Consider the following 23053-nt stretch of genomic DNA (forward strand, 5'->3'; position numbering starts at 1 on the left):
TAATTCTCTTCCCCTAAGGCCCTAGGTCCCAGTCAGTTCCTAACTTCCTATGGCGTATAGATTAGAACGATCCACCACTAGTTTGCTAGATTACAATTTTGGTATTTTAATGTAGTTTGCTGGAACAACCAGGTTGCTACTTGCTAGTACATCTAGTTTGCTAGAACGACCAGGTTGCTAGCAGTACTAGTTGGCTAGATTGCAATTTTGGTATTTTAATCTATCAATTTTCAGAGGGTATAACAGTTTTGGTAGATTGCTGATCTATTTTTTTTCCTGACCTTGTATCATAGATGAAGAAGGGTGTTAGCATATTTGCATTGTGGGAAAGCGCTTCGAAGGCAAAGAAAACAGGTTCCACATCTACTGATCTATATCAAATCCTTTGCTGGTTTGTAATCTTTCTTAAATGCTAGAGATATTGCCGCAATGCCATTTTGTTACTATTATGCATATATGGCAGTAGTACTGGCATATGATCATTGGCTCATTGCCGTCGGTATTGATTCTGCCAGTAGCTACTGCTAGTGTTGAAAGTGTTGTGTTGTTTGGTTCATATACTACATTTAGAGCAAAAAAAAATTGGATAAATACCCAACCTTCATTTCCTGGCGCCGCCACTGGTAGTAGTACTATCAAACATTTCTATATCTATACTACTATTAAACAATCCAACTAATTCTTTCTTAAAGCCACACGACAGATGTACACAGTTTAATTAGCATCGTACGATTAGGCCCATTAAACTTAATCTAACAGCTAGCCTTAATCTAATCTGTTCTTTCGTGTGCGCTTAGTAATTTAAGTTGGCTGACCGTGCTTCACCGAATCACCGTAGAGGATCTGTCACGCACCAACTCAATCCCTACAGTCACGCAAAGAGTAGAAAAAAAAGAGGAAAGTGATCTCAATCAGAGCCCCGCGCTCGCTAACTGCCCCGCGAGGCCGCCTGCCCTGGCCACCGGACGAGTGTAGGTCACCCACGCCACATGCGCCGCCGTCTGACCCTCCTCCGCCACCGCAGAACCGACGAGTGCGCCGGCAGCACCTCCCATCCCCTCCTATCATCTTCCCTATCCCAACACCGACGAGGTAGAGCCCGATGAGCTGAGACGGCGCCCTCTCGCCAGGCACGCCCTTGACCCGGACGGCACCGTCGAGCCCGTGGCCCTCCTCCCCAGGCCAGCAAGATCCGCCCCGTCCCCCCACATCGGCCACCATGGCCGTCCTCCTCTGCACCCAAGGTTAGTCCATAAGCACCATGTGCATTAGAAGGTTTGAGCCGGCGATTCAGCTTGCGGCAACCCCCAGTCTTTGATCTGGTTTGTTGTTCATCTTAGATGATTTTTTCTCTGGAAAATATTTTTTTCTTGCGTCTCATCTTAGGTAATTTGGATGGCCCCGTCTCTCACGAATACAATGAGCCGCACGCGCTAGGCGGAGCGAACAGATCCAACCACGTGGGTGGCGGTGGCGGCAGTGGGACCGAGGAAGAGACCTGCGTCCGGCGGTCTGGAGCATGCTGATGGCCGCGGCGGGAACGGCCCATGCCCGCCAATCTGCTCCTCAACTGCGGCATGCCCCCTTAGTCAAACTCTAGAGCCTTTTCCCGAACATATTGGAGATCGACAAGAATGGCGGCGACCGCAACCACGACCAGCGGCAAAGGAGAAACTGACCATGAACAATCGAGTCCTGACAGCGCTGCTCGTGTTGGACTCAGCTGTGCTCTCGGTGCACCGCCGATGGTTGATGGTGCTCGAGACCGAGAACTCCGTGGTCAGAGCCACCGGCGGCGGCTGAGTAAGGGCACTGGTGCGGTCAAGGTACATGTAGAATCAGGGGAGAGAGGGGTGGCGGCTGGGATAGAAAGATGGCCTGGTATTGTATTCTATTGGAGTTAGGGTTTCCTGTACAAGGGGGCAGCACATATATAGGCTGCAGGGTTACATGGGCCACATGGGCCACATGGGCCATAAGCGCGCACACACACACACACACTGAAATACAGATAAGACACAGCCCAACACTCCCCCTCAAGAGGGATGATAGATATCTATCATGCCCATCTTGTCACAAGCAAGATTGTTCTCCCTGGTTCCCAAACCTTTTGTCAAACAATCGGCGACTTATTGTCCAGAGCTCACATGAGTTATCTTGATGATTCCTGCATCCAGTTTCTCTTTGATAAAGAATCTGTCTATCTCCACATGTTTTGTTCTGTCATGTTGCACTGGATTATTAGCAATGCTGATTGCAGATTTGTTGTCACACCACACATTCAGAGGATCTTGTCTGAGCACTTTCAGCTCAAGCAGAAGGCCTCTTACCCATAACATCTCACTCAGCCCTTGAGACATTTCCCTATACTCAGCTTCTGCAGTTGATTTTGACACCACCGGTTGTTTTTTGCTTCTCCATGATACCAAATTTCCACCAACAAACACACAATAGCCAGAGGTTGATCGTCTATCATCAAGACAGCTAGCCCAATCAGCATCGCTATAACCGTCAACATTCAAATGGCCATTACTCTTGAACCAGAGTCCCATACCAGGGCTGCCCTTTAGATACCTCATGATTCTATAGACTGCATCAAGGTGTCCACTTCTGGGGTCATGCATATATCTACTTACTACACTTACTGCATATGTAATATCTGGTCTAGTGTGACACAAGTACAGAAGTTTGCCAACCAATTGTTGATATTTTGCTTTGTTAACTTGTTCACCCATCTGTGATGTCAATTTGTGATTTTGTTCAATGGGAGTTGGGGCTGCTCTACATCCAAGCATTCCCATATCACTTAGGAGCTCTAAGGTATACTTCCGTTGAGACAGGGCTATTCCCCTCTTTGATCTTGCAACTTCGATACCCAGGAAATATTTTAGCTGACCAAGATCCTTAACTTCAAATGCTTTGCCTAGGCATTTCTTTAGTCTTCCAATCTCCTCTTCATTGTCTCCCGTTATTATGATGTCATCCACATATACTGCAAGAATAGTAATCTGTTGCTTGGAATGTTTATAGAAAACAGTGTGATCTCCATTGCATTGTTTATACTCCATACTGCAAACTGCTTGCCTGAACCGGTCAAACCAAGCCCTTGGCGATTGCTTCAAACCATAGAGAGATTTTCTCAATCTACAAACCTTCCCAACAGTCCCAGGTGTAGAAAGTCCAGGAGGAATTTCCATGTAGACTTCCTCTTGTAGATCTCCATGTAAAAAGGCATTTTTTACATCAAGTTGGTGTAGTGGCCATCCAAAGTTAGCTGCACATGAGATTAGAATCCTCACTGTATTCATCTTTGCAACTAGGGCGAATGTTTCGTCATAATCAATACCATACGTTTGGTTGTACCCTCTGGCTACCAGTCTTGCCTTGTAACGCTCAACCTTACCCTCAGGATTCTGCTTCACTGTGAAGATCCACTTACAACTGACTGCCTTCTTCCCATACGGAAGATTTGCTAGCTCTCATGTTTTGTTCTTTCTCAGGGCCTCCAACTCTTCCCTCATGGCTTCACACCACTTTGGATCTTGTCTTGCTTCTTTCCAGTCTTTAGGAACAATCACGGTTTGAAGTGATGCGACAAATGCTCTAAATGAAAGTGATAGGGCTTCATAGGTGACATAATTACTGATGTCATGCTCAAGATTGCCCTTGCTCAAAGTTTTCCTTGCTACTTCCTTCTTGAGAGCAATTGGCAGGTTAGGTGATGCTTCTTCAGTACTTGAATTTTCATATGACTCCAGTTCAGATGAGCTTCCTGTCGCTTGAGTTTCTTCTGACTGCTCCCCTTGTTCCATAGTTTATTTTGACTGCTCCTCATGCACTTGTTCCTCCACACCTCTCTTCCTTCTTGTATACACCTGAGGATTCCTTTCCTCATTTGGTCTCTGCCACCTCTGCTGTTCATCCCCATCAACTACAACTGGAATGAAGGATCCCACTATTTTCGGGGTTGGTATTGGCTGCTCCTTGTCGCCATTGGTGCTGCACTCACCACTCAAGTTGCACTCCCCCTCTTGACCACCCTGCATAGATTGTGAGTGGTCAAGTTCTTCGAATAAAGTGCTGAGATCTGTCTTCTCACCATAGAAAGGCTCAGATTCTTGAAAGGTGACATCCATACTTACAAATGTGCGCCTTTCAGCAGGACTCCAACACTTATAGCCTCGCTGCCCTGCAGGATATCCAACAAATATGCATTTTACAGCTCGTGGATCCAGCTTTCCCACTGCTGGTCTGTGATCTCTAACGAAGCAGGTGCACCCAAATAACTTCGGAGGAACTGAGAATTTGTTCTCCCCAAATAGCATCTCACATGGGGACTTCATACCAAGCATTTTTTAAGGCATCCGGTTGATCAGGAACGTTGCAGTCATGACAGCTTCACTCCACAAGAATTTTGGCACATTCATGGTGAACATAAGTGATCGAGCCACTTCTAAAATGTGTCGGTTTTTCCTTTCTGCAACACCATTCTGAGCAGGGGTATATGGACATGATGTTTGGTGCATTATGCCTTGTGCTAACAGGAAACCTCTAAATTGCTTGTTTACATATTCAGTTCCATTGTCAGATCTGATCACCTGCACCTGCACATTGAATTGGTTTCGCACATAGGCATAAAACTCCTGAAAACATTGGAATACCTCATCTTTATGTCGCATGAGGTACACCCAAGTCATGCGAGTGTGGCAGTCTATAAATGTCACAAAATATTTCATTCCACTAACAGAAACAACAGGACATGTCCACACATCAGAGTGAATCAGCATAAACGGGGATATACTCCTTAGCCCCTTACTCAAATATGAGATTCTTGTGTGCTTTGCATATTCACATGCATCACACACAAGCTTACTCTTGTCTACTCCACGCATTACATCAGGAAATATCTTACTCATCTTATCAAAAGCCATATGCCCCATGCGACAGTGATGGATCATCGCCATTGTCTCACTTACTCCAACTAGTACAGCCAAAATACGACTAGCACCAGACCTAGACACATCACGATCCATATACCACAATCCACTACGCCTGGTTCCTGTCCCAAGTTTCCTTCCAGTCATCCTCTCCTGAATCAAACATATTTTCTTATCAAGAGTTATTCGGAAATCTATCTGATCAATCAAAGCACTTAGAGAAAGCAAGTTCACAGGAAAAGCTGGAACATGTAATACATCAGATAATTTAATAGTGGGTGTACATTGAACTGATCCAACTCCTTTAATTGGTTGTGAGGTGCCATCAGCAGTTTGTATTGTTTCACAATGTGTAATTGGGTACTGAATATATGATTCAAACTCAGTTGAGGTACCCGCAACATGCTTGGATGCTCCAGAATCTAATATCCAATCTGGAAGGAAATCATGTGTGGATATAGATGCATTTGCAAAGTTACCTTCCCCTGTGTAGACAAAGTGGGCAAAGTTCCCGAAGGTGTTGTCCTCCTGGCTTCTACTCTTCGACTCCCCTTGAGAGGTTGTTGACGTCCCTTCTTCTTGCGTTGCCAAGTTAGCCAAGTTTGCTTTGAAGCCACTGGAATAATTCGAACCCCTCGAGTTACCTCTGCCTCTAACTCCCCGGTATCCACCTCGGCTGTAACCTCTTCCCCTACCACGTATTTCTCTGCGTTGTGCTGTGCAATTGATGCTTATGTGACCTTTCTCTCCACAGTTGAAGCACTCTCTTGTCTCCTTCCATTCAGACACAGTAAATGCTGAGCGAGATGCATTCGCTTCTCCAGTCCTGGTCAACTTCAACCTGACCTCCTCCTGTGCCATTGCTGCAACTGCCTCCTCAAGCGAGGGGAGCTTTGGCTGATGAAACAACCCAGCACGCCTTCCTTCAAATTCTGAGCTAAGTCCCTTCAAGAATTTCATCACTCTCCTACGCTCTACCCACTTCTTAGTAGCAACTATACATTCTGAATGTGGTAACTCCAGTGGATCATAGTGGTCTAAGTCAGCCCACAAATGCTGCAATTCTGCTACATACTCCATCACCGACTTATCCCCTTATTTTAGCTCATTTACTCTATCCTCAATCTGCGCCATAAGCATTATGTTCCCTTTCCCGGAGTACAATGTTTCCAGGGTTTTCCATACCTCTGCTGCATGGGGAAGAGTCTCCACAGCTGCTGCAATGGATGGGGTCAAGGAGTTCAGCAGCCATGCCACCACCAGAGAGTCAATGACACTCCACTTCTTCCACTCTTCACTTGCCCTATTCGCCGGTTCATCTACTTCCCCTCTGACATAGCCTTCCAGCCCCTTTGTCCTCAATATTAGCAATGCCCTTCTGGACCAGCTTAGGTAGTTTGTGACCCCTTCCATCTTGATTTCATTTGGCATCAGTTCTATTTTCTGTATCACCTCAGGCTGAGGAACAAGCGCACCTGGGGAAGCCACACCCTCTGCCTTGACAGTGATGAGCTCAGCTAGCTTCTCCAACGCCTTTACCAACCCCTGGTTGTCCCCCATCTTTCCAATCTTGAATCACACCACTAGCAACCTCCAGCAACCACTGCTCCCCACTTTCACCTCTCTACTACCTCCTCCCCTCAGATCTGGGATTCCACCTCTCCTTCTTCCACACAAGCCTTCTCCTCTCAGACAATCGCCAGCAAGCACAACCAGCCAACCACCATCACCACTGCTGGGATTGGGAACCCAAGCTCTGACACCATGTAGAATCAGGGGAGAGAGGGGTGGCGGCTGGGATAGAAAGATGGCCTGGTATTGTATTCTATTGGAGTTAGGGTTTCCTGTACAAGGGGGCAGCACATATATAGGCTGCAGGGTTACATGGGCCACATGGGCCACATGGGCCACATGGGCCATAAGCGCGCACACACACACACACTGAAATACAGATAAGACACAGCCCAACAGTACATCTCATCCCTCTCTCCCTGCCTCCCTCCCTCGCTCTCTCGGCCCCAGCGGGGTCGCCATTAGCCCGTGACCATGGACCAGCGGTGAGCTGGGGACTCCGTCCGCGGGGAACAGGGAGCACTGGTGCTCTGCTGGCGAACGCTTGTTGCGGGGACATGGAGATCTCCTACGATGGGGAATGGAGAGAGCTTTGGTAGATAGACCTGTTCTCTCTGGATGCGAACAAAATTTATCACTCTTGGATTTTTTTTGTGTGTGTGTCAAATAGTAGAGAGGAACGCTGCTGGTGAGAGGATTCTTATCACTACCAGCAGATCAAGCCTTCCCATGAGTTTGTTGCCAAGGATTTGCATGGCGTGAAGTGGAGGTTCCGCCATTATAAGAGGTGAGATCAGTGTTGTTGTACTGCTTGATCAGGAGTATGGTATGCGACACTATATTTTGATGTATACTACAGTATTATTTTGTTGTTGGTAAACATTATTTCCATCTAATATTTTTTCAGAGGCAGAGAAAATTATTTTGTAGGCTTTTAAACTAAGCACAAAAATAAGACATGTCCTGCGTCAAGGATAGCAATTATAATATGTAAAGGTCAGTAAAGAAGTATGCACATAAAATGCTATTCTTTTTCAGTTGGCAACATTGCATACAGAATTTGAATCTTAATTATTGGAATTCGTTGTTCCATGTTGGAAGTTCCTGAAGAGCTTGAAATAATCCATTTTGTATGGGACTTGACAATCCACCTATACCAAATAAGATTGTTTCCGGAGCCTGACAGCTAAAATGCATTGTTTTTTTTAGATTTTCACCTTCGGGTAAGCATGACATGGTGATTAAAACGTTTCTTAGAAAATGAACTCATAATGAGAAGTTATGTTATAATTAAGATGGATTAAGGGTTGTGCCTTTTTAATTATTCAGCATGAATATATAGCAGGCTGGTTCAGTGATCATCTGTGAACTAAAATTATACTCTTTTGTTCAGGTAAGATGGGAGGATGGCACAGGCTGTACTACCAAATTAGACCATCTCCATGGGAGATCGAGATTGTTGGTGGTTCAATCTCTACTGCTCAGTGTCTAGCACTATCAATGACCTGCAGACACAAACAATGTTGGAACCTTTCCTTTATTACTCCAGGACCACCCAAGTTAATGGTTCTACATCTATTGTAGATTATATATGTATGAATCCTGTCTCTGGCAGCATCAATGACTTGCAGACACAAACATTCATATACTTCTATGTGTAAAATTAAACCAATTGTGATTAGTATAGATTGTTGTATTGTTCCTTGGACCGGCATAGTTATAATTGACATTGTTCTACGTGTTAAGGTTGATGTTGATTTGTGAATCTTGCGTTATTATCATGTATATATGACATGAGCTTGTTCCTATAAACCAGATATTATCGGATGCCTTTTTCCCTGTTTGTTTTTGGGAAAATTTGTGGTTCATCATGTAAGAACCATGAACAAGCATATTAGGATTATCCTTGCGATAGTGTATGGCCCTTAATTAATCAATTATACTGCTGATAAAGTTTAATGTTTGGGACTCATTTAGTATGTTCCTGTTTTCCATTTTGTCCCTCTGTTCCAAGCTTGTGTCTCTACCATATCCATTTGTCCAATGCTTAATTGTATCACAAGTCCTGTGAAGTTTGCATTATAAAATAGACATTCTGGATTTTTTTATTCCATTTTTTACTATACACAGACCAAATAGCCTATGCCCATAAGTTCTCTATGGAGAAGTTAATCAAGTATGTTTTTATTTTATTCCTTGCAAATGGTTGGTAGAAGTTCATACAGTTAAACCTACGGCGTCGGGTTTTGGAGAGATCCGCCCCCTACCGAACTGAACTAAGAGCGCTTTAAATTATTGAAGTACAGGTAAAAGGAGATATATACTCTTTCTACAACTACATTAGTATTAGTACCGACATACATTAAATGGAAAGTAGCTAATGTAAAATTTATTTTCGAATGGCCCATTCGCATAATACGAACATGCATGGTCTGGTCAGTGGATTATGAAGTGAGCAGTTTATTCGGTTTTATTTTAGTTCTTGTAAGGGGTTTGTAGAAACTCATCCAGTCGACTGCTTTTGATGTGCAACATACACATACTACAGTAATTTTTCTTCTTCTAAAAAACCCATCTTATTATGAGGGGGGGGGGGGGGGGTTCTTTGTACGGTTATTCATGCGTTGCACGTGCACATTTACTAGTGGTGGTAAAAGTGTAGAGTTGCGTCTGGGCATCTTCAACGCTGACCCATCAAATCAGATACATAAAATTCATGAGCATGCCCAAACTGTCCACAAAAAATGGATAGAGGGCGGCCATATAACTCGGCGCACTAAATCTATATTTTAAATGAATGTTAAGAAGAAAAATCATGCAACCGAACAAAATTTAAGCAATTTTCCATATACTATATGCAAACCGGATGCTATTTAACAAGTTTAACTACTTGTTTAAAAAAAAGACTAAACTAAGTGAGATAGCGGACAATGACCTCGTAGTCATGTCCTCTGAGGCAATCCGATCAGTCGTCGTCCTTTTGGTGGCAATCAATCTCCCATTCTGTCATTAGGATATAGAAATCAATGTAAGATTGAGTCCACTGATATGCACCACTCCCTTTGAAGATCTAACAACCATTGGCCAAATAAGACAAATAGATCAAAAAGCATACATAGCTATAATTGTACAGCAAAAAACTGAAGGAAATATGCCCTAGAGGCAATAATAAAGTTATTATTTATTTCCTTATATCATGATAAATGTTTATTATTCATGCTAGAATTGTATTAACCGGAAACATAATACATGTGTGAATACATAGACAAACAGAGTGTCACTAGTATGCCTCTACTTGACTAGCTCGTTAATCAAAGATGGTTATGTTTCCTGACCATGAACAATGAGTTGTTATTTGATTAACGAGGTCACATCATTAGTTGAATGATTTGATTGACATGACCCATTCCATTAGCTTAGCACCTGATCGTTTAGTATGTTGCTATTGCTTTCTTCATGACTTATACATGTTCCTATGACTATGAGATTATGCAACTCCCGTTTACCGGAGGAACACTTTGGGTACTACCAAACGTCACAACGTAACTGGGTGATTATAAAGGAGTACTACAGGTGTCTCCAATGGTCGATGTTGGGTTGGCGTATTTCGAGATTAGGATTTGTCACTCCGATTGTCGGAGAGGTATCTCTGGGCCCTCTCGGTAATACACATCACATAAGCCTTGCAAGCATTACAACTAATATGTTAGTTGTGAGATGATGTATTACGGAACGAGTAAAGAGACTTGCCGGTAACGAGATTGAACTAGGTATTGGATACCGACGATCGAATCTCGGGCAAGTAACATACCGATGACAAAGGGAACAACGTATGTTGTTATGCGGTCTGACCGATAAAGATCTTCGTAGAATATGTAGGAGCCAATATGGGCATCCAGGTCCCGCTATTGGTTATTGACCGGAGACGTGTCTCGGTCATGTCTACATTGTTCTCGAACCCGTAGGGTCCGCACGCTTAAGGTTACGATGACAGTTATATTATGAGTTTACATGTTTTGATGTACCGAAGGAGTTCGGAGTCCCGGATGAGATCGGGGACATGACGAGGAGTCTCGAAATGGTCGAGACGTAAAGATTCATATATTGGATGATATGGTTAGGCCAAGGGGTCAAGCCCATGAGGCTTTAGGTCGGTGCAAAAGGAGTCTTGCGGAGGCCAGGTGGCCAAACGCCGGAGACCCTGGCGTCTGGCCCTGGGCCAGACGCCGAGGCCCATGGCGTCTGGGCCAGACGCCAAGGATTGTGGCGTTTGGTCCTGGAGTCCGAGTGGGACTCTTGCCTTTCGGGCAAAACCGACTTTGAGGAGGCTTTTGCTCCAAGTTTCGACCCCGGGGCTCAACATATAAATAGAGGGGCAGGGCTAGCACCAAAGACACAACAAGTTGATCCACGTGATCTATTCCTTAGCCGTGTGCGGTGCCCCCTGCCACCATATACCTCGATAATACTGTAGCGGAGTTTAGGCGAAGCCCTGCTGCTGTAGTTCATCAAGATCGTCACCACGCCGTCGTGCTGACGGAACTCTTCCCCGACACTTTGCTGGATCGGAGTCCGGGGATCGTCATCGAGCTGAACGTGTGCTCGAACTCGGAGGTGCCGTAGTTTCGGTGCTTGATCGGTTGGATCGTGAAGACGTACGACTACTTCCTCTACGTCGTGTCATCGCTTCCGCAGTCGGTCTCCGTTGGGTACGTAGACAACACTCTCCCCTCGTTGCTATGCATCACATGATCTTGCGTGTGCGTAGGAAATTTTTTGAAATTACTACGAAACCCAACAGTGGTATCAGAGCCTAGGTTACTTATGTTGATGTTATATGCACGAGTAGAACACAAGTGAGTTGTGGACGATACAAGTCATACTGCCTACCAGCATGTCATACTTTGGTTCGGCGGTATTGTTGGACGAGACGACCCGGACCAACCTTACGCGTACGCTTACGCGAGACCGGTTCCCTCGACGTGCTTTGCACATAGATGGCTTGCGGGCGACTGTCTCTCCAACTTTAGTTGAACCGAGTATGGCTACGCCCGGTCCTTGAGAAGGTTAAAACGGAGTCTATTTGACAAACTATCGTTGTGGTTTTGATGCGTAGGTGAGATTGGTTCTTACTTAAGCCCGTAGCAGCCACGTAAAAACATGCAACAACAAAGTAGAGGACGTCTAACTTGTTTTTGTAGGGCATGTTGTGATGTGATATGGTCAAGGCATGATGCTGAATTTTATTGTATGAGATGATCATGTTTTGTAACCAAGTTATCGGCAACTGGCAGGAGCCATATGGTTGTCGCTTTATTGTATGCAATGCAATCGCGATGTAATGCTTTACTTTATTGCTAAACGGTAGTGATAGTCGTGAAAGCATAAGATTGGCGAGACGACAACGATGCTACGATGGAGATCAAGGTGTCGCGCCGGTGACGATGGTGATCATGACGGTGCTTCGGAGATGGAGATCACAAGCACGAGATGATGATGGCCATATCATATCACTTATATTGATTGCATGTGATGTTTATCTTTTTATGCATCTTATCTTGCTCTGATTGACGGTAGCATTATAAGATGATCTCTCACTAAATTATCAAGAAGTGTTCTCCCTGAGTATGCACCGTTGCCAAAGTTCGTCGTGCCCAGACACCACGTGATGATCGGGTGTGATAAGCTCTACGTCCATCTACAACGGGTGCAAGCCAGTTTTTGCACACGCAGAATACTCAGGTTAAACTTGACGAGCCTAGCATATGCAGATATGGCCTCGGAACACGGAGACCGAAAGGTCGAGCGTGAATCATATAGTAGATATGATCAACATAAATGATGTTCACCGATGAAACTACTCCATCTCACGTGATGATCGGACATGGTTTAGTTGATTTGGATCACGTGATCACTTAGAGGATTAGAGGGATGTCTATCTAAGTGGGAGTTCTTAAGTAATATGATTAAATTGAACTTAAATTTATCATGAACTTAGTCCTGGTAGTATTTTGCAAATCATGTTGTAGATCAATAGCTCGCGTTGTTGCTTCCCTGTGTTTATTTTGATATGTTCCTAGAGAAAATTGTGTTGAAAAATGTTAGTAGCAATGTTGCGGATTTGATCCGTGATCTGAGGTTAAATCCTCATTGCTGCACAGAAGAATTATGTCCTTAATGCACCGCTAGGTGACGGACCTATTGCAGGAGCAAATGCAGACGTTATGAACGTTTGGCTAGCTCAATGTGATGACTACTTAATAGTTTAAGTGCACCATGCTTAACGGCTTAGAATCGGGACTTCAAAGACATTTTGAATGTCATGGACCATATGAGATGTTCCAGGAGTTGAAGCTAATATTTCAAGCAAATACCCGAGTTGAGAGATATGAAGTCTCCAACAAGTTCTATAGCTAAAAGATGGAGGAGAATCGCTCAACTAGTGAGCATGTGCTCAGATTGTCTGAGTACTACAATTGCTTGAATCAAGTGGGAGTTAATCTTCCAGATAAGATAGTGATTGACAGAATTCTCTAGTCACCATCACCAAGTTAGTAGAACTTCGTGATGAACTATAATATGCAAGGGATAACGGAAACAACTCCCAAGCTCTTCGTGATGATGAAATCAATGAAGGTAGAAATCAAGAAAAACATCAAGTGTTGATGGTTGATAAGACCACTAGTTTCAAGAAAAGGGCAAAGGGAAGAAGGGGAACTTCAAGAAGAACGGCAAGCAAGTTGCTGCTCAAGTGAAGAAGCCCAAGTCTGGTCCTAAGCCTGAGACTAAGTGCTTCTACTGCAAAGGGACTGGTCACCGGAAACGGAATCACCCCAAGTGATTGGCGGATAAGAAGGATGGCAAAGTGAACATAAGTATATTTGATATACATGTTATTGATGTGTACTTTACTAGTGTTTATAGCAAACCCTAAGTATTTGATACTAGTTCAGTTGCTAAGATTAGTAACTCGAAACAGAAGTTGCAGAATAAACAGAGACTAGTTAAGGGTGAAGTGACGATGTGTGTTGGAAGTGGTTCCAAGATTGATATGATCATCATCGCACACTCCCTATAATTTCGGGATTAGTGTTGAAACTAAATAAGTGTTATTTGGTGTTTTCGTTGAGCATAAATATGATTTGATCATGTTTATTGTAATACGGTTATTCATTTAAGTAAAAGAATAAATTGTTGTTCTGTTTACATGAATAAAACTTTATATGGCTACACACCCAATGAAAATAGTTCATTGGATCTCGATCTTAGTGATACACATATTCATAATATTGAAACCAAAAGATGTAAAGTTAATAATGATAGTGCAACTTATTTATGGCACTGTCGTTTAGGTCATATTGGTGTAAAGCGCATGAAGAAACTCCATGCTGATGGGATTTTGGAATCACTTGATTATGAATCACTTGATGCTTGCGAACCATGCCTTATGGGCAAGATGACTAAAATGCCGTTCTCCGGAACAATGAAGCAAGCAACAGATTTGTTGGAAATCATACATACCGATGTATGTGGTCCGATGAAAGGCTTACAGCAGGTATCATTATTTTCTGACCTTCACAAGATGATTTGAGCAGATATGGGGATATCTACTTGATGAAACATAAGTCTGAAATAATTGAAAGGTTCAAAGAATTTCGGAGTGAAGTGGAAAAAATCATCGTAACAAGAAAAATAAAGTTTCTGCGATCTGATCACGGAGACGAATATTTGAGTTACGAGTTTGGTCATCAATTAAAACAATGTGGAATAGTTTCATAGCTCACGCCACCTGGAACACCACAATGTTATGGTGTGTCCGAACGTCGTAGCTGCGCTTTATTGGATATGGTGCGATCTATGATGTCTCTTATTGATTTACCATTGTCGTTTTGGGGTTATGCATTAGAGACAGCTGCATTCACATTAAAAGGGCACCATCTAAATCCGTTGAGACGACACTATATGAACTGTGGTTTAGCAAGAAACCAAAGTTGTCGTTTCTTAAAGTTTGGGGCTGCGATGCTTATGTGAAAAAGTTTCATCCTGATAAGCTCAAACCCAAATCGGAGAAGTGCGTCTTCATAGAATACCCAAAGGAAATTGTTGGGTACACCTTCTATCACAGATCCGAAGGCAAAACATTCGTTGCTAATAATGGATCCTTTCTAGAGAAGGAGTTTCTCTCGAAAGAAGTGAGTGGGAGGAAAGTAGAACTTGATGAGGTAACTGTACCTGCTCCCTTATTGGAAAGTAGTTCATCACAGAAATCAGTTCCTGTGACAAATACACCAATTAGTGAGGAAGCTAATGATATTGATCATAAAACTTCAGATCAAGTTACTACAGAACCTCGTAGGTCTTCCAGAGTAAGATCTGCACCAGAGTGGTGTAGTAATCATGTTCTGGAAGTCATGTTACTAGACCATGATGAACCTACGAACTATGAGGAAGCGATGATGAGCCCAGATTCCGCGAGATGGCTTGAGGCCATAAAATCTGAGATATGATCCATGTATGACAACAAAGTATGGACTTTGATTTACTTGCTCGATGATCAGCAAAGCCATGTTAAATAAATGGATCTTCAAGAGGAAGACGGACACTGATAGTAGTGTTACTATCTACCAAGCTCGACTTGTTGCAAAAGTTTTTCAACAAGTTCAAGGTGTTGAATACGATGAGGTTTTCTCACTCGTATCGATGCTTAAGTCTATCTGAATCATGTTAGCAATTGCCACATTTTATGAAATTTGGCAGATGGATGTCAAAACTGCATTCCTGAATGGATTTCTGGAAGAAGAGTTGTATATGATGCAACCGGAAGGTTTTGTCGATCCAAAGGGAGCTAACAAAGTGTGCAAGCTCCAGCGATCCATTTATGGACTGGTGCAAGCCTCTCGGAGTTGGAATAAACGTTTTGATAGTGTGATCAAAGCATTTGGTTTTATACAGACTTTCGGAGAAGCCTGTATTTACAAGAAAGTGAGTGGGAGCTCTACAACATTTCTGATAAGTATATGTGAATGACATATTGTTGATCGGAAATAATGTAGAATTATTCTGTAAAGCATAAAAGGAGTGTTTTAAAGGAGTTTTTCAAAGAAAGACTTCGGTGAAGCTGCTTACATATTGAGTTTCAAGATCTATAGAGATAGATCAAGATGCTTGATAAGTTTTTTCAATGAGTACACACCTTGACAAGATTTTGAAGTAGTTCAAAATGGAACAGTCAAAGAAAGAGTTCTTGCCTGTGTTACAAGGTGTGAAGTTGAGTAAGACTCAAAGCCCGACCACGGCAAAAATAGAAAGAGAATGAAAGTCATTTCCTATGCCTCAGTCATAGGTTCTATAAAGTATGCCATGCTGTGTACCAGATCTATTGTATACCCTGCACTGAGTTTGGAAAGGGAGTACAATAGTGATCTAGGAGTAGATCACTGGAGAGCGGTCAAAATTGTCCTTAGTGGAATAAGGATATGTTTCTCGATTAGAAAAAGGTTCGTCGTAAAGGGTTACGCCGATGCAAGTTTGACACTAATCTAGATGACTCTAAGTCTCGATCTAGATACATATTGAAAGTGGGAGCAATTAGCTAGAGTAGCTCCATGCAGAGCATTGTTGACATAGAAATTTGCAAAATACATAAGGATCTGAATGTGGCAGACCCGTTGACTAAGATTCTCTCACAAGCAAAACATGATCACACCTTAGTACTCCTTGGGTGTTAATCACATAGCGATGTGAACTAGATTACTGAATCTAGTAAACCCTTTGGGTGTTGGTCACATAGCGATGTGAACTATGGGTGTTAATCACATGGTGATGTAAACTATTGCTGTTAAATCACATGGCGATGTGAACTAGATTATTGACTCTAGTGCAAGTGGGAGACTGAAGGAAATATGCCCTAGAGGCAATAATAAAGTTATTATTTATTTCCTTATATCATGATAAATGTTTATTATTCATGCTAGAATTGTATTAACCGGAAACATAATACATGTGTGAATACATAGACAAACAGAGTGTCACTAGTATGCCTCTACTTGACTAGCTCGTTAATCAAAGATGGTTATGTTTCCTAACCATGAACAATGAGTTGTTATTTGATTAACGAGGTCACATCATTAGTTGAATGATCTGATTGACATGACCCATTCCATTAGCTTAGCACCCGATCGTTTAGTATGTTGCTATTGCTTTCTTCATGACTTATACATGTTCCTATGACTATGAGATTATGCAACTCCCGTTTACCGGAGGAACACTTTGGGTACTACCAAACGTCACAACGTAACTGGGTGATTATAAAGGAGTACTACAGGTGTCTCCAATGGTCGATGTTGGGTTGGCGTATTTCGAGATTAGGATTTGTCACTCCGATTGTCGGAGAGGTATCTCTGGGCCCTCTCGGTAATACACATCACATAAGCCTTGCAAGCATTACAACTAATATGTTAGTTGTGAGATGATGTATTACGGAACGAGTAAAGAGACTTGCCGGTAACGAGATTGAACTAGGTATTGGATACCGACGATCGAATCTCGGGCAAGTAACATACCGATGACAAAGGGAACAACGTATGTTGTTATGCGGTCTGACCGATAAAGATCTTCGTAGAATATGTAGGAGCCAATATGGGCATCCAGGTCCCGCTATTGGTTATTGACCGGAGACGTGTCTCGGTCATGTCTACATTGTTCTCGAACCCGTAGGGTCCGCACGCTTAAGGTTACGATGACAGTTATATTATGAGTTTACATGTTTTGATGTACCGAAGGAGTTCGGAGTCCCGGATGAGATCGGGGACATGACGAGGAGTCTCGAAATGGTCGAGACGTAAAGATTCATATATTGGATGATATGGTTAGGCCAAGGGGTCAAGCCCATGAGGCTTTAGGTCGGTGCAAAAGGAGTTTTGCGGAGGCCAGGGGGCCAAACGCCGGAGACCCTGGCGTCTGGCCCTGGGCCAGACGCCGAGGCCCATGGCGTCTGGGCCAGACGCCAAGGATTGTGGCGTTTGGTCCTGGAGTCCGAGTGGGACTCTTGCCTTTCGGGCAAAACCGACTTTGAGGAGGCTTTTGCTCCAAGTTTCGACCCCGGGGCTCAACATATAAATAGAGGGGCAGGGCTAGCACCAAAGACACAACAAGTTGATCCACGTGATCTATTCCTTAGCCGTGTGCGGTGCCCCCTGCCACCATATACCTCGATAATACTGTAGCGGAGTTTAGGCGAAGCCCTGCTGCTGTAGTTCATCAAGATCGTCACCACGCCGTCGTGCTGACGGAACTCTTCCCCGACACTTTGCTGGATCGGAGTCCGGGGATCGTCATCGAGCTGAACGTGTGCTCGAACTCGGAGGTGCCGTAGTTTCGGTGCTTGATCGGTTGGATCGTGAAGACGTACGACTACTTCCTCTACGTCGTGTCATCGCTTCCGCAGTCGGTCTCCGTTAGGTACGTAGACAACACTCTCCCCTCGTTGCTATGCATCACATGATCTTGCGTGTGCGTAGGAAATTTTTTGAAATTACTACGAAACCCAACAAAAACTTCAAGAGATTCAAATAGATTTAGTGAACAATCTGATCATAAACACACAATTCATCATATCCCAACAAATACATCGCAAAAATACATCAGATAGATTTCAATCACACAAGGAAGAAGGGGAACAGGTATTGAAGATCCAAGAGAGAGAGAGAGAGAGCGCACCATCTAGGCACTACTATGGACTCATAGGTCCTGAAGAAATAACTCACACATGGTCATGGAGGCAATAAGGTTGATGAAGAGGCCTCTGGCGATGGCTTCCCCCTCCGACGGGGCACCGGAACAGGACTCCAAATGAGATCTCTTCAGAACAGAGACTCGGCGATAACACTCTTCTCGAGGAACGACAAATGGTTTCATCATTTAAAGGGAATTATGGCGGTGGAATCAGGTCAAGGTGGTAACCGGGGGCCCACAAGCTCATGTGGCGCGGAGGAAGAAAACCGTGATCCAACCGATCCAACAAAAGATCCGCCCAAGAAGGCTAGAAGAGAGTTCCGGGAAAGAAGCGAGGGGAGGAGAAGGCGAAGCGAGAATGGCAGCGACCATGATGACGAAGAGATTCGAGGACATCTTGGCGAAGAAAGAGGTGGCATACTTCAAACGCTCACACGTCAAGGAGGCATGCAAGACCGAGAGATTTAACATGTTGATGGCGGCGACCGACGAGGAGATAACACTCGAAGGCAAGAAGGTCATGCTCGAAAAGAAGAAGGTTGAGATTACATGATCGGCGGCAGAGTGAGCGATGGGGCTTAGATGGCCGGATCGGCAGGGAGATTTTTTTTTTGCACAGACAGACAGACTGATATTCTTTTGTGACCGGGCATGTAAAACTATGCATACTTCTTTGTGCACATTTCTTTTTTTTCTACGTGGGGGCTGAGAGCCCAACAACAAATGGAAATGCAGGCTCATCCACTCACGCAGAGCCTTCCTACAGCCCAGATACAACAGCGGAACCGCCTGACGAACGGCCCATCATCGCGAGAAAATGGAGGGAAAAAGGTGCAGAAGCGAGGGAAAACTCTCTTCCCCTTCCCCAAATGCGCGCACAGATGGAAACCTACGCCGACCTCGGCCCCGACGGCGGCAACCCTGCTCCGGCGAAGCCGGCCATGGAGGAACCACGCGCCGCCACCGAGGTCGTTGCGGACCCCTACCTCGCCGGCACCGACGCGCTCCCCGCCCCCCACCCGGTACGCTCTCCCCGCAGCCGTCCGGGCACCACTCGATGGGTTCTCCGCCACCGCCCGTTTTATTCAAATCCGTGCGTTCTAATCTCGCAGGGTACTGCCGCCGGCGCGAGGAAGCGGAAGGCCCCGGCTATGGCGATGGGGAAGGCTGCCAGGAAGCCTCGCAAGCCGCAGGTCTGTAGTTTCACTGTACCCGTCCCCCCTCCCCCTGCAATCTAGGTTGGTAGTTTGATTCGTCTGATTCTGTTGCATCTGTGTTGTGCATTGCTTGGTGGTGTAGGTTGAAGAACCGATTCAGATGCCTGTGTACTATGGACTTAGAAAAGAGTTTCTCAGCGTGGAGGGCAATGATTTAGTTGAGGATTGCTCAGACCTTTTTGCAGAGAACAAATGTGCGCGTGTCATCGGCGAGCTACAGCTGCAGCCACAGTCCATGTCACTGGTGGATCTGCAGCTCTGGGTCTTCAAGCTGTTCCGGCTCCATCCAGAAACACAAGATATTGATATTAAGGGATTCTTCAAACAACACAAAAGGGACCTCACTGACGACGAGTCCTCCGAACCAGACTGTTCTTTGGAGTACTACCCGTGGGACATACATTATTTTAGGACTGACAAATGCTGGAGTTCCTTTGCCAATAAATTGAAGAGAAAAAGGAATGTGACACAGAGGTTCATGTTGTATGTGCAATCTTCTGAGGTCAAGCACTACCACATTTTGCTCAAAGCTGTAAATGGCGATTATTCTCAACTGGCGACGGTTGTGTTGCCCGGGACGAAAAGCCTGACGGGTCGCTTCGGCTTTGGTGCCTTTGTGGAAGACCCAACAATGACAGCTGAGGAAATTGCAGATTATCTCACTCGTCACTATGGCGAGCGGATTAGTCCTGTTGAGGCGTGGAGAGCAAAACAGTTTGCTCTGGAGAGTAAATTTGGAACCTTCTATGATTCACACAACTTTGCCCCGAGGTTACTTAAGGAAATAGCACGTAAAAACCCTGGTACTTTTGTTGACATCAAGGATGCAGAGGTTGCAGGGTGTGAAGATTTTCGAGTCCTGCAGCGTATGTTTTGGGCATTTGGACAGTGCTTACAGGCCTTCCATACCTGTCGCCCTGTGCTATGCATCAAGGGCACACCACTATGTGGGAAATATCAAGGGATGCTGTTGACTGCTGTAGCATTAGATGCTAATGATTTCTCCATTCCAGTAGCATGTGCTGTTGTCGAGGATGAGACCAAGGAAAGCTGGCTGTGGTTTCTTAGGAATTTGGAGCGAGCAGTGGTGCATCAGTCTGATGTGTGCATCATACACGACTACAAAAAGGAGTTGATTGATGCTGTGGAGGACCTTCTGAATTCCCGTGAACGACAGTGGCGTAAAGCAGAAAGCCGATGGTGCATGGAAGACCTTGCTGAAAACTTCTTTGCGTATTTTGGCGAGAAGAAGCTGGTGATGATGTTCAAGAAACTTTGCCAGCAGAAGCGACGCCATAAGTTCGGTAAATCTGGAAGGAGCTAGATGAGCTGACATCCACATATATGGCTGAGAAAGAACATGATGGTAGTGGGGAAATGCAGCAGAAATCAGTCGAGCATGATGTGGCAGAGCTTGAGGCGCGAAGCCTGTGCAATCAACATGGTTCAGTTGTGGATGTGAAGGAAGGAGATCATGCCGATGACAGCAACAGAAAGATAACAAAGTTCTCTGACTGGATCAGTCCGAAACCAAAGGAGAAGTGGTCACTGGCATACGATCGAGATGGAGCAAGGTATGGCATCATGGGCAGTGATACAACTGATGCATATAAGAACGACCCTGTATTGAAAGGGATAACATGCCTTCCGCTCAGTGCGATAGTGGAGGTGACATTCCTGCGCTTGGTAGAGTACTTCCAAAACACAAGTGTCGCAGCAAACAAAGCGATCGGCAACCCGATAATTAACTTCCCTGAACATGTCCAGGTTGACCTGAATTCCAAAATGCAGAAATCCGAGACGCATAGACTTATGTACACATACGCCGATGAAAAGAATTATCTTGGTAAGGTAGTGGATCAAAAATTTACAGTCAAGGGAAGGAAGAGGGAGGTGACTGTTCACCTGAAGACGGACTATATCGTTGGCATTAATAAGTCTAAAGGATGCACAATTCGGAAAACTGCCACCTGTTCATGTGGCAAGCCACAGGTACTTCACAAGCCTTGCTCTCATGTCATTGCGGTCTGTTGTGAGATTGGGGTTAGCACTGCTACATACATGTCCCCATACTACAGCCTGCCCTATCTAGGTAGGACCTGGAGGCAAAAATTCAATAAGTTCTCTCATGACTACAGAGATACCATACCACACTGCTTCAGAGGTATCATACCATTTGAAGGTGAAGCACAAACTTGGATCCCAGACAAGAGATTAGAGTGTGGCCTTCCTGTTTATCTGTCGCCGGACTGCGCACAAACTGTCGTGCTCGAGGAAGAGCATTGCAGAACTGAAGATGGAGCAGTTGCAGGCAATGATGAAACCTAGACACACTCAGAAGAACTAGCCAGATTTGAGATTCTAATCTCATCTGTCAAACTCTCAAGTTCTTCATATTTTGGACGCTTAGTATGCGTTTAGCCGCTGTAGTTAAGCTATCCTAAGCAAACTCTGAACCTCTGTTATCATTCGCAGTGCTTTGGTGTTGCACTGGAAACCGAAGTTCTTATTTCGTTGCTAATAGTAGGTTGCAGTTTGGTATCTGAATTTCTTGCTTGATATGTGTTTTCTTGAAACTCTTGTATGCTCAAATGCTAAATCCTCTGAGAAGACACCACATCTTTGCTGATAGTGTGACAAGCATACCATTTCAGTTTATGAATCTGTCAGTAGAAGCACTTGATAGACTCCAGTAATCTTAGTATATCAAGCAACCATTTACTGCCAGCGGTTGAAGTTTCTCTGAGCACGCACTGCTCAGGATTACAAACTACGTAAGTAGTAAGATTCTGTAAGGGCACTGACAACCTACGTGACATGTGGGAAGTAGAGTAAGGTGCACGTTGTTTTGGTACCTCAGAAGCTCACCTTGTGCGTTCGGTTTATTCGGTTTACATGGTTTGATTTATATGGTTTTTCAGTTTATACGGTATTAATACTTCGGTAATATATGATATGAAATTAAAATATGGTTCGGTTTCGGTATATACCAAATTATTTCGGTATGGTTTCTGTATATATCATAAAAACCAAAGTTGACGCGAATTTGAAAATGACGTAATAATAATTAGCAAATTTATGACTCAAAACACATACTATTCTACACAAATAGTATATGACTATATATATAAGTATATATGCATGCATCGATTCATCTGTTGATGGTTATGGACATGCTTAGCATTTTAAAAATAGAAAAATGACTATGTTACAAGAAAAAATTACGTGCTTAGTAGTGCATTTGACTCATGTACAAGAAAAATGACAACTTGTATGGTTGTTCATCTCAAGAAATATAAATTTATTTTTTACTTCGGTTTATTCGGTTAACCGTTCGGTTTTCCGGTATATATCATAAAAACCAAGTTCAAATCGGTATGAAAAGTTCATACCATACCGAAATCAGAAACCATAAAAACCATAAAATTGGTTCGGTTCAGTTTATTTTCGGTATGGTTTTTCGGTTCGGTTTTTAAATGCACAGAGTGATCAGAAGCAGTGCAAGACCACTTTCAGTTTTCATGTGCTGTTACAGATTACAGATACTGCTTGTTTTAAGGTGCAGACACGGGCAAAGAGGTTGAGGGTTCAAAA

General features: G+C 44.0%; 2 protein-coding genes across 2 annotated transcripts; one reads left to right on the plus strand and one right to left on the minus strand.

Moving 5' to 3' along the window:
- Window positions 1–4709: 4709 nt before the first annotated feature.
- On the minus strand, window positions 4710–6881 carry LOC123187719 (uncharacterized). Its single transcript, XM_044599643.1, has 2 exons — window positions 5417–6881; window positions 4710–5090 (listed from the first exon to the last, which is right to left on the minus strand). Exons 1-2 carry the CDS (start codon window positions 6015–6017, stop codon window positions 5047–5049), a joined length of 645 nt encoding a protein of 214 aa, XP_044455578.1. The 5' UTR covers window positions 6018–6881; the 3' UTR covers window positions 4710–5046.
- Window positions 6882–19053: 12172 nt separating this feature from the next.
- On the plus strand, window positions 19054–22000 carry LOC123187721 (uncharacterized). Its single transcript, XM_044599645.1, has 3 exons — window positions 19054–19264; window positions 19355–19435; window positions 19542–22000. The coding sequence occupies exons 1-3, from the start codon at window positions 19112–19114 to the stop codon at window positions 20781–20783; spliced, it is 1476 nt and encodes a 491-aa protein (XP_044455580.1). The 5' UTR covers window positions 19054–19111; the 3' UTR covers window positions 20784–22000.
- Window positions 22001–23053: the final 1053 nt, after the last annotated feature.

The sequence above is a fragment of the Triticum aestivum genome, chromosome 2A (genome assembly GCF_018294505.1).
Source record: "Triticum aestivum cultivar Chinese Spring chromosome 2A, IWGSC CS RefSeq v2.1, whole genome shotgun sequence".
NCBI lineage: Eukaryota > Viridiplantae > Streptophyta > Magnoliopsida > Poales > Poaceae > Triticum > Triticum aestivum.

Excerpts from the sequence above, each read along its gene's own strand:
- LOC123187719 (XM_044599643.1), bottom strand. The coding sequence starts at position 6,017 with ATGGAGTATGTAGCAGAATTGCAGCATTTGTGGGCTGACTTAGACCAC. Across the intron at positions 5,091-5,416 it reads CTTTGTCTACACAGGGGAAG|GAGAGGATGACTGGAAGGAA; the intron begins GTAACTTTGCAA and ends TGTTTGATTCAG.
- LOC123187721 (XM_044599645.1), top strand. The coding sequence starts at position 19,112 with ATGCGCGCACAGATGGAAACCTACGCCGACCTCGGCCCCGACGGCGGC. Across the intron at positions 19,265-19,354 it reads CGCTCCCCGCCCCCCACCCG|GGTACTGCCGCCGGCGCGAG; the intron begins GTACGCTCTCCC and ends CTAATCTCGCAG. Across the intron at positions 19,436-19,541 it reads GGAAGCCTCGCAAGCCGCAG|GTTGAAGAACCGATTCAGAT; the intron begins GTCTGTAGTTTC and ends TTGGTGGTGTAG.